The sequence below is a fragment of the Pieris napi genome, chromosome 24, assembly GCF_905475465.1.
Source record: "Pieris napi chromosome 24, ilPieNapi1.2, whole genome shotgun sequence".
Taxonomy (NCBI): domain Eukaryota; kingdom Metazoa; phylum Arthropoda; class Insecta; order Lepidoptera; family Pieridae; genus Pieris; species Pieris napi.
In genome coordinates, this window is record NC_062257.1 from 5106389 (window position 1) to 5125428 (window position 19040).

Sequence of the window (19040 nt, forward strand, 5' to 3'; positions counted from 1 at the left end):
TGTATGTATTTTTATTAAAAAATACATACAACCCCTAATTTTCACCCCTCTACGATCAACCCCTATTTTTTATTATACATGGCAAAATGACGTTTGCCGGATCAGCTAGTATATATATATTAAGTAAAGTATAAAAAAGGGACTCCTTTTAATAATATATTTTAGTTTATGTTAAGGTTAGTTATTTATTTTTCAATGTATATTATTTTAATTATTATACATAATTATTAAATAAAAATTTCGCATTTCAGAATCAGTCTCCATTGACGGTGTCGTCTGTGAAGGCGTCATCGTCGAGCAGCTCAAACAAAGACCCAGCGAAGGACAGCAACAAAGATATGGCAGATCGCCTGGACATGCCTCCACCGCCCAGTCCTGCTTCATCGACCTGCAGTGATACTAGTACATCCCATAGTGAGTTATTTTTATTTGAAACTAGCTGGCCTGGCGAACATCGTACCGCCTAACAGTCGATTCTTTATTTTTTTTTAATACTTATTCTGCTATTCGGGACACCGGTCTAGCTAGTAAGATAAAAAAAAGAAAGTTGATAAGACAACAAATACATTATGTCAAAAAATAAAAATTTACCTTCCCGGAACCCCTCCACTAACACTTAAACTTTATGATATGGTCTTAAAATGGGAATATAGAAAAGTGTTGTTTTTGGAATTATTCACTCGATTTTTTTTTAAATTTTTCTCTCCATAAGAACCATCCTAGTACTTCAAGGAATGTTATAAAACAAAGAATTGGCCAAATTGGTCCAGGCGTTGTTGAGTTATGCGCTTACCAACACATTTTGCGATTCATTTTTATATTATAGATTTATTATTTTTCAGGATTTCTTATAATCTATTTTCTAAATCGATAAATCACAAATTAAAAGAAGTTATTTATTCATTATTAGCGAATGCACGCTTTTATATTGCAATTAAAAAAGTACATAAATCAGCAAGGTCACTATAACTCAACTAATTGTGTACTCTGCACACGTTTGTTTTATTTGAGAGCAGTGTTTGCCTAGTGGGCTTGCAGGGTGCGACCTGTGGTCGTAGGTTCGATCCCGGCTGTGCACCAATGGACATTCTTTCTATGTGCGCATTTAACATTCGCTCGAACGGTGAAGGAAAACATCGTGAGGAAACCGACATGTCTTAGACCCAAAAAGTCGACGGCGTGTGTCAGGCACTGGAGGCTGATCACCTACTTGCCTATTAGATTTAAAAATGATCATGAAACAGATTCAGAAATCTGAGGCCAAGACCTAAAGAGGTTGTAACGCCACTGATTTATTTATTTTATAAACGTTTGTAAAAATACAGAGCGTGCAAAGCGCGTGACGGTCCGCGGCGAGGAAGGTTCATCCAACGATGGAACGAAACGCGACGAAGAGGAATGGCCCCTCAAAGAAGTGGTGTTCCTTGAAGATGTGAAGAGCGTTCCACTCGGACGGGTTTTAAAGGTCGACGGCGCATATGCGGCTGTCAGATTCCCATCGGTTGGCAAAGATGGAAAGGAAATTGTACCAACGCCCGATGATTGGACGACGCTGCTGCAGGACTGTCGGTTAGTAAGGAAAGATGACTTGGTCGCTGTGAAGTGGGGAACTGGAGGAGCTGCCGGTCCACGTGGCCCGGATTGTCTTCAGCGTATGCCGAGAAAGATCTCGTTACCTCCAGAATTGCAAGTTATTACTATTGCGGTGAGTTATTATATATTATTAGTATCACTTATAGTTATCCGTATCACCTCGACGTCCGTCGTTCCACAACTGAGCGTTTTTCAAGGCAGTTTTTGCCGCGCACAACCACTATGAGGAACCAGCTGCCCACTGAAGTATTTCCGAACCAATTCGACTTAGGGTCCTTCAAGAAAAGAGCGTACCAATTCTTGAAAGGCCGGCAACGCACTCGCGAGCCCTCTGGCATTGAGAGTGTCCATGGGCGGCGGTATCACTTAACATCAGGTGAGCCTCCTGCCCGTTTGCCCCCCGTTCTATAAAAAAAAAAAACAAAAGATTAGAACGTGTAGGTACTTTAGACTTTTAAAATCTACTGAGGTTAGGTTAGTAACAAGTCCGTTCCGCACGAAGTCTCGAAGTAAAAGTGAGTCAACGCCGGTTTTGCCACGCTTTATATAGGTTTCTGCTACAAGATGGCGTTAGTCCGCTAACAATATTATATATATTGGCGAAAAATATTCTTTCTAAATTGGACGTAAATGTATCTTCGCAGTCTTATAAACTATAGTCGACGCATTTTAAACAGTCGTCGGGCAATGAATGTCACTGATAGTAGGAATGTGCACGCAATGCAACCCGTTACCAGCGCACGCGCTCTGACTCCTGATTGGTCGTTACGAGTAAGGGTTGTTGTATTCTATAAATATAAGATTTTTTGTTACGACACTACATTACTTACACTTCGTTACGCAATACGTACAATGGTGAATTTATTTCCTTACGTGGTTTTGAAAAAAAAAAAAATATTCCTATTATTACTTAACAACATTATTTAGCATATCGATCGTAACTATCCCGTTATCGATATGCACCTCTACAATTCTTACGCACATCACTACACCTCTCCATAAAACCTGTAAGTGCGAGCGAGACAGACAGATAAATATGACCTCAGTTCATAATGCGTCGACTATAGTTACTTAATATAGTATTGGTTTTATATATTAAATTCTAAATTGAGAGTTTCTTTACTAAACTCTTGGCGGATTCGGTTCTAAATGATAACCTGAGATTTTTAAACTTAAATTCTTTTATTAAGATTTTTTTTAATTACGTCAAATTAATGTCTAATAATTTGCTTTGTTTTTTAAGAATTTTCTTATATTTCAAGTAAGCTAGTTTCTCGAAACGAAAAGCTTTCTCTTTAAAAAATCTGTGTACTTTTAAATTAGGAATGACTACTAATTATTGTATATATTATTTATTGATTAATTATTGTATATATACTGAAACAGGTGGATAATCGTGGCGTACACGCCGTTGTACGTAGACCGGGCGGTGCGTTAGCGTACGCGGTGTACGCTGTGGGAACGACGCGAGCTCTCACAGATAGCGTATTCCCGACGGACCACACAGCTCTATTGGGACACTCAAATGGACATTCTATACAACTCACTACCGCTGCGGAAGTAAGGCTTTAATATTTGTTTTTTTTTTAGTGAAACTGATATTCAATTTTCAGTTGAATTTAAATCATTACTTGTTTTTTTTAATGCATTTTTAGTTACATACATTTTTTTACAACATTATTTTAGTTCAATAAAACAAATATCTACTATAATAAAAAATAGAGATCGTAGACAATTAAGGGTTGTATATATTATTGTATGCTGTATCATAAAAATATAAAAACAAATAATTTGTTTAAAAAATAAAAAAATTTTTTGGGGTGGTCACCCCTTATCAGTTAGGGGGTTTGAAAGATTGATAGAAACCGATTCACAGACTTACTGAATATGCATTAAAAATTTCATAAGAATCGGTCGAGCCGATTCAGAGGAGTATGGGAAAGAACATTGCGACACGAGAATTTTATATATTAGATTAACTCATAAATCATTCAAAAACAAAATGGAAACGAACATATTGTTATGCGAATTTCGAAGTTAATGAAATTGGTATTTTTGAAAGCGCTCAAAACGAGATTTACATTTATCAGAACCATACTACATTTATCATAAGCGACTGTGATTCATAAGATTTCTCTTTCAGGGCAGCGAACCAGTGGTAATGATGCTAGACGGCAACAACGCCCTTTACCCCATAGCACGTGACTGCGTGGGAATGGTTCGTGAACCGCCGCCATTGAACCTCGCGCCCGCCCGAGCGATCACTGCGCACGCGTTGCCTCTGCACCCACACGGCGCGGCTCATTCCTCTCACGCGCCGCTTAAGTCCCAGGTATTTAATTGTTCTTTGCTTCAAATCTAAATAATTTACTACCCATTTAAGGTTTGTATGTTTATAAATATTTTTCACATTGAATCACCGTTATTCAATTAGGAAAAGATATAAATTTGTAAGCTTTTTCTGCAATTTAGTAATATGTTATGGTAAAATATAATCGCACCATACATATTATTAAATAATTATTCCAGCATATTCAAATAGAGAATTGACAAATTTATTTATATTGTCTTTGATTGACATATTCTTTACACATTTAAAGAAAATAACTTTTTTTTTACCGGATTAAAAAGTGAATAAAATTTTAATTAATTTATAGATATTTAAAATTAAATTAAATCTTTCTTTGAGATATTTTTATGTTGTTTTTTTTTCAAAGGTTGCACTAATAATAATAGTCCCCGAGCCTCAACTGATGATGCCGCGAGTGCTGCGTTGTGATCTCGATGGACTTCGGCAGTTGTTGCATCAACTCGAAACTGATAATAACAGTAAGTTATAAAGTCTACGTCAAATATCCTTCGAGAGAGGGAGCGCTTTAGAAGGTAGAAGAGGGTAGAAGTTGGGGAGTAAATAGGAGAAGATATGCCCAACTCCTACCTCCTATATATTGCACCGGAGGTTTTTGTGTGTACCCTCTGTAATGCGGCTTTGTAGGAACTACACGAGGTGGTTTTAGTGGGTATTGCTCACCCAGTCTCTTAATAGCAGAGATTTTGGCGTGGGTCGAGTTCTACATACCCCGTGCAACTTTTGAGGGCAGGGGATGCGCAAATGCATTTAAAAAAAAGGGTGCGTGTACTTGTGTACGCGCGTAAGAAGTTATACTTATTTGGCATTATTAAAAATAGTTTTTGATTGCATGCAAATAATTAATTACAATTAAATAATCAAAGACTGGAAAAGGAGTCATTATAGAATATAGTCAATAAAGTTCAGTTTACATTTGAAAAATTAAATAAATATTTATTATTATTCTCTTACATTAAGTGTAACATAAATTCTATTATTATTCGAATGTTGTTTTTCAATTATGTCCAATGCCGTAGCATGTTCCGTGGGCAACTTCAATCTGTTAATTTTGTGTCACGGTGCGCGCGTCGTAAAATTTCACTCTCATCAATTATTCATAACGCGCCTAAAGAAGTATAACTTCAAAAAGTCAAATATCCTTTTGGACATCTTATATTTTCCTAGTTATTTATACATATAGATACACATACAGCCAGACATAGATATATAAATATCTGTTCGAGACGTTGATTCGCGCTATGTCTGTAGGGATATAATATAAAAACGCCGGGGTGGTGTTATAAAAAAAAATCTACAAACAATATATGTACTTACAATATTTGTCTCACAAACCTAGAATAAAGTTGAACGTAGACGTACGTGTACGTATACGCGTGCGCTTTGAAAACAATACATGCCTTTACGACTACTGTACAAATACTGATTTTAATTTTGTTGTATTATTTCAGAGCAACAAATATTATCAATTCTTCAAGAGCGTTGTGATGGCAATAGAAATATTTTACACGCGTGCGTTCATATGTGTTCGCCAACGTCAAACAAGGAGCCTGATATAGGTATGTCATTATTTTCTTTGGAGTAATATGTTTTTACTAGCAGACTCGGCCAAGCGTTGCTGTGGCTAAGGTTTTTGTTATATTACATAGTAGTAAACTATTCAAGGGAAACGGTAGGAGAACAACAGTCATGGGGATCACCATGCTTTTTATATATATTTTTTGCATGCTTATGTGAAACCTTGGTACTTTCAACACAGCGCCATCTGTTAGAATTGTGTCAAATTACATTGCAGGTATAAATTGACATGTAAGCTTTTAAGTTGGATCAAACTACACACGGTGTGCAAATTTGATTGATATCGGTTCGGTAGTTTAGGAGTCCATAGCGGACAAACAACGTGACACGTAATTTATATATATTGAGATATATATTTATCAGAAAATAATGAAATGATGTTTACAGTAGATAATCCATCAGTGCCTACAGTTCCGAACCCCTCAAGCGCAACTAACAATGAAGAAGCTGTTCCCGCTTTGTCCTGGCCTCCGGAGACCTTTGAAGCGTCGGGGGATGAAGATAGCTTGATGGGAATCTCCAATAAGTAAGCAGAACTTTCCAGAATTTAATAAACGTTTTCAAATATTAAAACTAAAGAAATATTAGTACACTTATTAGAACGATTATATGAGATTTCACTTAACCTATTTGATAAGATTTAAAAATTGATTTAATTCTGTTCTATTTGGCTTTGAAAAATTTAATTTTTTATTTCAAAACTCGCCAATTCGCTTCTATAGACAAGATGGCGTGCCAACAATAGGTCGAAATTTCTAGAACGAAAACGTTGGAAGCCAAAACGCACTGTTCTTTTGCAACTCCGCCGCCATACACATAATTAATCCTTCGAGCCGTTTCTGCAGCTCTGAAAATTAATCAATAAAGCTTTTTATAAATTTGACGAATAATTAAATGATCCTAATCCTTGGGATTGATTTGCTCCAGTTCAAACAATTTGTATGACAATACTTGGCGATTAAAAAGAGTGCCGGAAAGTTTCTTGCCAGTTCTTCTTGCCCGCTCTACGAACTGGTTGTAAATGTAAATTTACAATTAATTTAACTTCTTTTCTTGACGGTAAACAAGTACACTTATAAACTTGACGTTTATAAGTGTACTTGTTTATCTATATGGATAAATATATTTTGAGTCTGCTAAGATCCAAGATGAAGAAAATCTAATGAACACCTAGATGCATTCTATATGTATTATGTATCTAAAGTCACAGTCTCGTCTTGAGCGCTGTCAAATGTGTCAAACTTCATACAAAAACATCGGTTGTCTGTAAAGTCGGTTTACTGACGATAGTTGAACGTGACAACGTCATAAGAAAATACTGATGGAATGGTTGCATTCTTCAAAAGAAAATTTTAATTTTAATTGTTTGATAGATATTTTGTATGGATATAGAGAAGGACGTAAATGGAAATCACAATTAAATTGATCAAGTTACATTTATTTGTACGCATAAATACAATTATGTAAATTTTTTAACGAACGAACGCTGCCGAACGCGGAGGCCGATTGTGCCTCTTTGTCGCTCGTTCCGCGCTCTCGCTTGCACTTCAAGCCTTAAATGGAACGCCTCAGAGCGAGGTAACGCCACATGCGTGCAGCCGGCTCCATCGAATTATAAGACGTTGTCACGTCAAAAATGTTTTGACAGAACTAGATTTAAGTTTGATACACGTTCTAGAATACGGGGTTTAGATAATTGGCAAAGATTAATTTCACATTAATATGAATAATGATTTGTAGCAAAATGTCGAACAGCGGTAACGGGGCTGTGAGCGCGGATCCAGTTGAGAGGCGTGGCAATGCGCTCTCCGCCTTGAGGGCCCTTTGCGAGAGTACTGCCTTGCAACCATATCTGTTGCAACTTCTAACTGCCAAGTGAGTATATATGTGTTTCTTTCTTTTAAGTAATCTTAATATATATAAATTACGTGTCACGTTGTTTGTCCGCTATGGACTCCTAAGCTACTGAACCGATATCAATCAAATTTGCACACCGTGTGTAGTTTGATCCAACTTAAAAGATAGGATAGCTTACATCTCTATTTATACCCCCAATATTGTTTTATTGCAATATATTTGTTTATTATTTGATAGTCACAATTCTAACAGATGGCGCTGTGTTGAAAGTACCAACGTTTCACATAAGCTACAATTTAATGGCATAGCCACCATAAAGCATGGTGGTCCCCATGACTGGTATTCTCCTACCGTTTCCCTTGAATAGTTTGCTACTATGTAATATAATAAAAACCTTAGCCACAGCAACGCTTGGCCGGCCTGCTAGTTGAAATTATAAATAAAGTGTAAACTCTTTATAACGAAAATTCTCCTTAACGTAAAAAAGATATAATTTGGTTGGTTCAACACAAAACTCATACATTAATTCACTCTAACACCACAGTCATCTCTATAATGAATTATATATTATATGTATGTCTATTTAGACATCAACAACATACTTAAGTGTTATTGTTTTTATAATCAGCTTACAAAACTCCAGTTAAAACAATTTGTATGACAATACTTGGCGATTAAAATGAGTGGCGGAAAGTTTCTTGCCAGTTCTTCTTACCCGGTCTACGCCCTTGACTTGCGAACTGGTAGTAAATTTACAATTAATTTAACTTCTTTTTGACGATTCAAAAGTGTACTTATTTACATATATGAATAAAGATAATTTGAATTTGGACCTGAACAAGTTGCGTTATAAAGAGTGTATTAATGTAAAACCAAACAAATTTAACACATTTTTATGCTATATATGGATTGTCGTTATACCGAATAACATTATAAAGAGTTCAGACTGTATAGTGTATATAATTTAGATCATGTTTTAAAACTTTACACAGTGAATAACTAATATTTATTACTAAATCACTCAATAAAACAGGGATGGCATGGGTCAAACACCTCTAATGGCTGCCGTAGCCGAACGAGCGTATCGGGCGGCCTTAGCCATATTGGACGCAATACGCGCGTGTGACGCGGACGAAACTCAACGGTCGGCGGCCATTTTCCCCCCCAACGCCCATCCAGATCATTCGCCGTTGTTGGTACTCTGCTGCAATGATACATGCAGCTTCACGTGGACCGGACAGGATCACATTAATCAGGTATTTTACGGAATTTTATTATATTTCCAGGAATAATATGGAAACTGGAATGTTTTATACAATTCTATCACAATTAGAATGCATTTTGAAGTGAAACTTCTTTAGAATCGTTGTGATTTCAAACCGGATGCAACGGAAAAAGCGACAGTAAAAAGAGACAGACACATAAATTAATAGGATTTGGCGTGAGAGAGAGTGAGATAGGAGGCATTATACAGTGTATAAACTTTAAATTAGAGATTTGATGAAAATTAAATAAGTAAGTCAAGTAAGTAGTTTAATTATAAAATTAGATTATTTATCAATTTTATTTACAAATCATTAGTTATAGAAACTTTTTGAAGTGAAAACTTCGTACTACACTTAATTAAAAGTTTATACACTGTATAATGCTTCCTATCTGATTTTCTCCCACGTTGGATCTTGTGAATTTATTTCAAACTTTTATTATTTTAGTTTTTACCAAATTAAAGATTGATATTAAAGTTATAAATAAAAATTTAACATTAAAATATATATTTTTTTTAAAGAAAAGCCTAAATCCTACATTTAGATAGAGAAAAAGTCTAATTTACATAATATCTTAATTATAAAAACTTTGTTTTTGAAGATTTCACTTCTACCACGTGTGAATTGGACACATGATATTTAATTTTTTTACCAACGACTTTGTAGTTATCCTTTAATGTACCCAACGTTGCTTGTGTTAGGGATATTCCTGTCATGTTTTTAGCTTGTGTACAAAGTTTTTTGGGCAATTATTTGCCATTCTATAGTTCTTGATGAACTCGGTTTATTTATATTTGTGCTATTTGAGACAGCGGAAATGAAGGTTATTTAGCATTCTTAAAGGCAGAATGTTGATGTTGTTTTAAACTATATTTTCTAATATCTAATATATAAAATTCTCGTGTCACAATGTTCGTTCCCACACTCCTCCGAAAAGGCACGACGGATTCTTATGAAATGTTTTATGCATATTCAATAAGTCTTCTGTCTTTCAAACCCCTAAGTGATAATGGGTGTCCACCCAAAAAAAAAATATTTTTATTTTCTAAGTTATTTTTATTGAATAAAAAAAATCCCTAGAAATAATATACATTGTCGGGTCAGCTGGTTAATTAATAATTAATATATATCGTAAAAAAATTCAACGTCGTTATTAAGCCACTTGAGCCCGATCACCAAGGCTTTACTAACATATTTCGTTATTAAAATAAAATAACTTTTTGGCATTTAATAATAATTTATTTTTTTCAGGACATTTTTGAATGCAAAACATGTGGTCTCACCGGGTCACTGTGTTGCTGTACTGAATGTGCTAAGGTAAGCTTTGTCTAGTATTTAATTTAAAAATGATACACGCCGTTGTTTTTTACAGCCTTTTCTCAGGTTTCGAATTGAGAATTGTAATCTAATATATAAAATTCTCGCGTCGCGGTGTTTGTGGTTAAACTCCTCCGAAACGGCTCGACCGATTCTCATGAAATTTTGTGTGCATATTGGGTAGGTCTGAGAATCGGACAACATCTATTTTTCATCCCCCTAAATGTTAAGGGTAGTCCACCCCTAAATATTTTATATTTTTTTCTGTTTTTATTTTTTTATGATACAGCATTAAAAATACATACAACCCCTAACTTTCACCCCTCTACGATCAACCCCTATTTTTTTATTATAAATGATATACATGACAAAATGACGTTTGCCCGGTCAGCTAGTACTTTATATAGGTCTCTACTCAGGTACACCGCGCCCCGTCCGCTGTCAGACCAAACCTTTAGACTAGTGTGGAGAGAACTTACTTTGAACAACTATCTAGTAACTAGATAGTTGTTCCCAGGCCCTTTTATCAACTAGATTCTAGTTGATAAAAGGGCCTGGGACTAGTGCTAGACAGGCTACTTCTAAATAATTTGCGATATTTGTTTTAAAATAAGTGTTGTTTGATGATTTGCTATTTTAAAAGAGTACCGAGAGTTTTTTACGCCGGCTTTTTCTCTCGGCCTACACCCTCTGTCTTCTTTGCCGATGAGTAGGGATGCCTACAAATTCAAATTTAATGACGTGGAATAAGTGATACATGTATCTTATGTTCCATAATAAACAAATTTTATTTTTATTTTAACAATACATATATAACAATTTTTTTAGGTGTGCCACAAGGGACATGATTGTAAACTGAAGCGCACGTCTCCGACTGCGTACTGCGATTGTTGGGAGAAGTGCCGCTGCAAGGCGTTGGTGGGCGGGAGTTGGACCGCGCGTTGCGATCTCCTGGCCAGGCTCGCTAGGGAGACACAATTGGCTACACACTTCAATTCTAGGTAAAAAATTATATTTGTATGTAATTAAATTGTTTGTAATTTAATTTTGACTTTACTTAATATTTGTTGTCACTATTTTGATAATTTTAAGAATTTCAAAACCCTTTGTCAATTCATATAATTACGGATGGTGGAACTTTTCTGAAATATGTATGTCGAATTGATAAGAGAGAATTGAGAACTTTTTGGTTTTTGATATTTGTAAAAATTTTAAAAAGGTTATTTATTTATTCACACATCGTTACATTTATACAAAAACAAATAACATAATACAAAATTATATGGGATGCAATGGGCAGCCTAATCGCTAACAATCGATTTCTTACACGTAACCCCAGAAAGGCAAAAAAAGAAAAAAAAGAAATATGATGGGTAAAGTACAAGAAGGGCATAACCAAATCATATAAAAATTATAGAACCTAACATCTAAAATAAAAAAAGTTAAAATCTGTTAAACGACATCGAAGGGACTACTCATATTTGGTCGTAAAAACCGATAGTCGTAACAGCCGATGACGTTGTTAAGAACCTAATACAATAAATAGACTTAGGGTCTGTTTCACAATGTACAGATAAGTTCTACATAAGTTCCAAATTAGCTATTTATTACTTATTGGTAGGATAAACACTATTGTTGCGTTTCACGACTGTCAGATAGCGCTATTCGTCGCATAAAGTCCATCATAAGTTATGAGTCCGATGAATGTCAAATAGCACAATTTATCTTCCAAATAATTTATGTGTTGCATAGATATTTGGTACTTTATCCATACATTGTGAAACAGACCCTTAGAATTATTTTTTTCTGATTAGATTGACAATATAAATAAAATAAAATTTTAAAAATATGCTCGAACTTGACTCAATCGCTTTAGTCGCTTACATATTTATTTATTTTTTGTCCAAAATGGCGGAATAGTTTTATGTACTTCAAGTGAAATGGAATTTTTGAAATAATAAATAACGTGCGTTCAGGTTGTAATATTTGTCTATTTATTGTTTAGAGGTGAATCGATCCTTCTGTTCCTGGTACAAACTGTGGGTCGTCAAGCCGTGGAACAGCGTCAGTTCCGTGCTGGAAGTGGTCGTGCCCGTGCACCGCGGAAACAGCCTGGCTCTGATGCTGAGCTGGATGTGCCGGACCACGACTTGGAGCCACCGAGATTCGCTAGAAGGGCACTGGTACATTTGTTGGGTGAGTGCTGTGTGTTTATTAGTGTCTGCAGTGGGGATGTTTTTTAAAGTTGATAACACTTTTATTACAATACAAAGTCGTAGAATACAACATATGACAAATAGTAAACTTTACAGGGCAGCCAGTTCAAAAAAAAAATGTGCGTGTACACACGTTAGAAGTGAAACTTCTTTATGACCTTATTTTTTGAAAAATTATCTATATGCAACTTTACAGAAATTGGTTAAATAAAGTTAAATTAGATAAAGTTTAACAAAAGGCTTTTAATATCACAGACTTGAATACAAATAATACAATTATTTCATTTTACCTTATTACCACTAAGATTATTACAGAATTTCATAAAATGTAATAGAATTTTTAGTATTATTGTTATCGTTATTATACATTTTTGTTATTAATGGTTTAGCATCTCTTTGAATCAACCCTGGTAGGGACAAGAAAAAGACGCGCGTAACGGTCAAATGTGACGCGTAACCGAAAAATGTGACGCGTAACGAAAAAATGTTACACAAAATTTTTTTCCAACCCCGATAAAAAAGTTTCACTTCAATAATAAAATCATGTTAGTTTTTGTCATAACTATTTTAATTCATATTCTGTTATTATGATAATTGGCATACAAGCAAACAAAAGGTTTTGTTTGAAACAAAATAAAAATAATAACATTAAAATTACACAGTTTTCTAGAAAAATCACATGTTTCTATCAAATCCGTCACTTTATCGACTGATTAATTTGAAATTTAAAACACGTGGATTTTTTTTTAATTTAGCCGTAATATTTAGTCCAATGTTGTATCCAAATATGTTAAAAAGTGGATTTTGGATTTTTTTTCAAATCCGACATTGTTCTACGATCATGACGAAATGTACCTGGTAACAAATAAATATCGTAATATTTTCACGTTTTATAATAAGGTCAATTTTTTTTAAATACAAATAGTAACTTTAATTTCGATTAAATTAAATGTTTCCGTGAAATATCGTCCAATAGATTCCAAATCCATGATTATTTGTCATAATCATGACATTATATTTTATGGTATCGTATTCCCAATAGGATTCCTCATCCTATCCATATCCTAACTTTCGTACCAACTGATGTGAAACTGATCTAAAATTATCGTGATTAATGTGTCCTTTTTTTAAATATTGTCCTGTGTTCATATGTTTTAATTCATAGTTTTGTTCCATATGTTTTGTTTTAATAACTTATGTATTTTTGCACTACTTGCCTTATCTAATTTTTTCTTCTCACATATTTGCCTGGAAGATATCGCTCGAAAGCGATAAGGCCGCCAGTTGACCTCCTTTTTATTGATTAATGTCAGTTGTATTATATTTCTGTATGCGACGCAGTGTTAAAAAATAAATTTATAAATAATTTGTATTTTTATAAATTAAATTCCTGAACGAATCTATTATGTGTGCTTAAATAAGCATGGTGCAAAACAATAATCATTTGTTTTTTCTAATAGGCAAATCAGTGATCACTGAACGATTGCGTCGAACCGCAATTTAAAATGTGTGTATAAATATATAATTTTAAAAATGTATATTATTTTAAGGCGATTGGGCTGCGGTAGAAGCGGCAGTGATGTGCGGCTCCAGCACAAACGAAGAAGCGTCGGCTTCTCACCAGCAGTCTGGTACTACGCTATTGGACAAGTTCACCCATGCGCTTATAGTCAAGTGTACAAATGAGGTAATTCATATTAAATAATATTACGCTTAGGTTTCCTAGAAAAGCGGTGCCGTTAACTAACGGCCGTCTTTACTTTTTAACATAATGCAAAAAAACAATCGTTTTCGCTCGTCCAAGTCACGTTTCCACTCATTGCATTAATTAAATATGGGCACCGCTTCACGCGAAAAACGTTGAACTAATGTTCATCACCGCTATGACGGCCGTCATGCAAATGACAGCACCCCTATTTGACGTTACGGTGACACTCAACGTTCTCTAGAAAACCTACTCCGATGTTATTTATAGACAACGTATGGGTGACGTCATACAACGTTACATTACGGCCGTTAGATAACGGCACCGCTTTTATAGGAAACCTAAGCTTTAGATTCTTATATTTATTTTTTTATACAATGAAATGATTCTACAATTCTTAAAATTTAAGGCAGTGAGTTATGTAATCTAAACTAACATTAGTTAAGTTATATATATTTTAGTTAATAATTAAAAGCGTAAACAATATCGCACACTTGAAGCCAGAATGAGCCGTTTAGTTTTTCCCACACTCATAAATTGTAATCATTCTCATTTCTGATAATGTCCAATAACATAAATCTCACTTTGATTGATGAACTCTTCAATAATTCAAGTTAGTTTTTTGCTAATTCAGCGTCGCAACACTACTAAATTTTAATGTTATCATAGTTATAATCTCATGTTTTAAACAATTCAAACAAAGAGTTTCATTTAACATATATTTGAACATACAACATACCACCAAACTTAATGTACTATGCAAGTTTTAAGTTATTTATTATAAGCCCCTTAATAGCTAGGTTGTAAGTCCGTAAAGTTGTTTTCTTAAATCAAATTAAAGGGGCCTCATAGCCTAGCGGTCTTATTAAGTGGCAGCTAGGTGAGGGGTACCGGATTCGATTCCCGGTTCGAGGGCAAGTTTTAATTTAATTTAAATTTGTTCTCGGCCTTTGGGAGGGTTGTGCGGTACCGGGCGAGTGCTTAAACCGTACATGGAGGACACGGTCGAATTTCTAAAGACAAGCACGAATTATAAAAAATCCTATACTTGACGCTGGCTAATGCACAAATCGTGCAAGAGCTATGTAAAAGTCCACGGCCGATATTGTCTTAGTTTTAGACATTGAATTATTTTGTTAAAATCTAAAGGAAGTTTAAATTCTTTTTAATTAGAATACACATATTTTTTACAGATGTTGGATACGCTCCTACACACATTGATAAGAGAGCAGAAGAATGACACGATACCGGGACGTGCGGAACGCGCTCGTGAGGTGACGCGACGGTTCGTGCGTTCGGTCGCGAGGATATTTGTTATATTCAGCGTGGAAATGGCTCCAGGAGCTTCGAAGAAAAAGGGGTATGTGTAAAATATATATATATTTAGCCCTTTTAAGATACAAGTCGGTTATCGAAAGCTGGCGCGTTCAAAGTACTCACACTAATGCAATTTCACTATACAGTATGTTTAAAAATATGACTTAAAAAGTCAGTCTACAGTCTACTCTGGTTTTATTAAGGTTGGGTGGGTTGTAAATAAATAAAAATGTGTCAAATACATATCAATATTATGTGCATACGAGGGTGGATCCAAAAGTTCTTGTGTAAATAATTTTTCATTTTTCGACATAAGCTCGATCTAGCTCAACACACTTCACTTTTACTTCACTAACTATTCTTTCAATACTCCTCTTAGAAACCCCAGTCGCATCTGATGTCAAATTAAATATAACATTTTTTCATTAAACTGTTTTTATTAAGATGCTTAAAATAAATACCAATAGTTAGGGTTAGACCAGTGTTGACCTAGTGGCTTTAGCGTGCGACTCTCATACCTGAGGTCGTAGGTTCGATCCCCGGCTGTGCACCAATGGACTTTCTATGTGCACATTTAACATTCGCTCGAACGGTGAAGGAAACCGACATGTCTTAGACCCAAAAAGTCGACGGCGTGTGTGAGGCACTGGAGGCTGATCATCTACTTGTCTATTAGATTGAAAAATGATCATGAAAGAGATTCAGAAATCTGAGGCCAAGACCTAAAGAGGTTGTAGCGCCACTGATTATATAGATATCTATAGTCATTTAAAATCATATTTTAATTGAATAAGAAATATGTGTAAGGGAGCGTTCAAGTATTACGTCACGCAATTTTTGGAGATTATTGACCCCCCCCCCCCATTTAACGTGCCGTAACGTTTTTCTGTACCCAAGTATAGTAAACGTTTCGTGACCACCTAGTGACTATACCTAAAAGTGTAAAAGTACTGGAAAGTCGAAAATAATATTAACAATATCGTAACGTTGTAACAAAGGAAACCCCCCCCCCCCCCCCCAAAATTCGTTACGTAATACTTGAACGCTCCCTAATTGATATATTATGAACAATTAAACCTCTGCTTATTTAACCTAGTATGAAATAAATGAATTAATTGTTTTATAAATATTTCAGGCCAGTTTCAATAACCTCGTCTCTGGTGCGTTGTCGGCGCGTTTTCGCCGCTCTAGTAGCGTTAGCCGTCGAGGAGCTCGTTGAAGCGGCCGACGCTCTATTGGCTCCAGTGCGACTTGGGGTCGTTCGTCCCACCGCCCCGTTCCCATTGGCCACTACGTATGTGGATTTGGTCAACGGTAGCGAAGATCTGTTTGGTGTGGAGCCACTGTCGACTGGACATCCGCGGTCGTCGCGAAGGTAATTAATAATTTATATTAATATAATAATTATATATAAAAATGAAACCCATTTTTGGTTGTCACGACATAGCATGAAAACGGCTTGACCGATTTGTCTGATTCTTTTTTTATAATATTCCTGGAAGTACGAGGATGGTTCTTACGGAGAGAAAAATTAAAAAAATTGAGTGAAAAAGTCTAAAAACAACACTTTTCTATATTCCCATACAAAAGATTCGTAATAATACTTAAAAGTCAATTTGAACTATTTGTATTATAGTATGATATATGATAAAGTTCAAGTGTTAGTGGAGGGGTTCCGGGAAGGTAAATTTTTATTTTTTGACATAATGTATTTGTTGTCTTACTAGCTAGACCGGTGTCCCGAATAGCAGAATAAGTATTTAAAAAAAATAAAGAATCGACTGTTAGGCGGTACGATGTGGGCCAGGCCAGCTAGTAATTTATATTTATTTTACAAAAACAGTGGCGCTGAAATATCGAGGTCTTGCCTTTCATAAGTGCGAGAGTTAATTTCGCTCGTAGATTGAAAAATCCATTGGTACAGCTGTGTACAGGGTCTAACGGCACACTCAAACCAACATTTCTCTTATAACTCACAATACTTTATACAACACCGCTTTTTGCCGTGCACCACCACTATGTGGAACCTGCTGCCCACTGAAGTATTTCCGAACCAATTCGACTTAGGGTCCTTCAAGAAAAGAGCGTAACAATTCTTAAAAGGCCGGCAACGCACTCGCGAGCCCTCTGGCACTGAGTGTCCATGGGCGGCGGTATCACTAAGTGTGCGATTAGTCCTAGAAAAAAGCATCGTCAGGAACCCAGCATAAGTGCATGCTATAAGTTATTTAGATATATTTTTGACATATAATCTAACTAGCGACCCGCCCCGGCTTCGCACGGATGCAATGCTGATACTAAATTCAAAGTGCTATAAAGTATAGGGAGAACCGCGGCCTCCGACGCACTGCGTCCCGCAATTTTTAAATTTGTAATATCTTCGAAATATTCATTTAAATCATATGCTGTAAAGGGCCATATAAATCTATATTAAATCAGCAATTTATTTAAGGTATTTAATTGGATAAGGATTTATGCTGTATTGGTTAAAATCGCTTCGAAAATTAGCCATTATTCTCGTAAAAAGTAAATGACAAAAAAAAGTTATTGTGGGTTATCCATAAGTGATAGACATATACCATCACGGACTTTTCTGTAGACCTTTTCAATGTGTACAATACTTAGTACATTATTTTGATAAAACTCGTAGGGTTCAGCCTGCGGCAATGTAAGCGGAAAAAATGTAATTATTTACGACATCACATTAGAAACCTCAAAAATAATAGTACTTCTCCACTATTTAATGGATGTTATTATACATATAAACCTTCCTCTTGAATCACTCTATCTATTAAAAAAAACCGCATCAAAATCCGTGGTGTAGTCTCAAAGATTTAAGCATACAAAGGGACATAGGGACAGAGAAAGCGACTTTGTTTTATACTATGTAGTGATATATAAAATTCTGGTGTCACAATGTTCGTGTTCCTATACTCCTCCGAAACGGCTCGACCGATTCTTATGAAAATTTTTTATGCATATTCAGTAAGTCTGAGAATCGGAAAACATCTATTTTTCATCCCACTAAATGTTAAGGGTTAATTTTGACCTATTTTTCATTTAACTGATTGCTATTATATTTGATTACAGAGAATCAGCAACCAACGGCAATCGTGCAACAGCAACAGGCGGTACGTCGATCGGCAGTTCGACCCTCGTGCGCTCGTCTACGCCCGTAGCGACGGAATACGCGGATGATGTGGCAGGTGAAGCGTTGGGGGGAGATGATGATGCTTCGGAAACTGATGAACCAACGGCACCAACTCAGCAGCAGGATGTACAGCATGATGATCCTATGGGCGACAGGTAAACTTATCGAATCAGTTTTTTAAAAAGTGCGTGCGTACAAAGTAGTGTCAGTAGTGAAACTTCTTTGGCAAACAAATTTTTAAGTTTTATTCATATTTAGTCGGTTAGGGTTAGGGGTTAGGGTAGTAGGACTCCTGCCTCCGCAATTAGACTCGTAATTGAATTTTTATTCATATTTATACAAATCTAAAACTTATTTCGAGACTTAGAGGGAGGGAAAAAGGAAGATATGTTAGAAATTTAATGAATTTAATTTATTTCTTCGACAATAACAACACGTGGCATTTGAATTTACAATTCCTCATTTGGGATTTCAATAAATTATTTTGCATAAAATATAAAATACTAATATTTCATAAATTCTCTTCACGAAATTTAAATTTAAAAAAAAAAATGGAATTTCTATAAGGTAATTCGCCCTTCTCACTCTCTCTCAATCCGTCTCAATCGCTCTCTCCCTTTTCTTCGATAAAAACGCATTTTTATCACAAACAGTGAAAAACGCACAAGTTAAG

The 19040-nt window shown here is 35.4% G+C and overlaps 1 protein-coding gene across 1 annotated transcript in view; it reads left to right on the forward strand.

The window, feature by feature from the left end:
• Window positions 1-19040, forward strand: part of LOC125061953 (E3 ubiquitin-protein ligase hyd) — a 67068-nt gene that overhangs the window by 15455 nt on the left and 32573 nt on the right. The window contains exons 11-26 of the mRNA XM_047667594.1: window positions 252-414; window positions 1326-1705; window positions 2980-3153; window positions 3737-3925; window positions 4311-4422; window positions 5413-5520; window positions 5927-6065; window positions 7280-7414; window positions 8430-8652; window positions 9913-9978; window positions 10807-10979; window positions 11984-12174; window positions 13745-13881; window positions 15093-15259; window positions 16352-16591; window positions 18307-18522. Of these exons, the coding sequence (XP_047523550.1) occupies window positions 252-414; window positions 1326-1705; window positions 2980-3153; window positions 3737-3925; window positions 4311-4422; window positions 5413-5520; window positions 5927-6065; window positions 7280-7414; window positions 8430-8652; window positions 9913-9978; window positions 10807-10979; window positions 11984-12174; window positions 13745-13881; window positions 15093-15259; window positions 16352-16591; window positions 18307-18522 (2813 nt within the window). The remainder of the gene's footprint in view (window positions 1-251; window positions 415-1325; window positions 1706-2979; window positions 3154-3736; window positions 3926-4310; window positions 4423-5412; window positions 5521-5926; window positions 6066-7279; window positions 7415-8429; window positions 8653-9912; window positions 9979-10806; window positions 10980-11983; window positions 12175-13744; window positions 13882-15092; window positions 15260-16351; window positions 16592-18306; window positions 18523-19040) is intronic.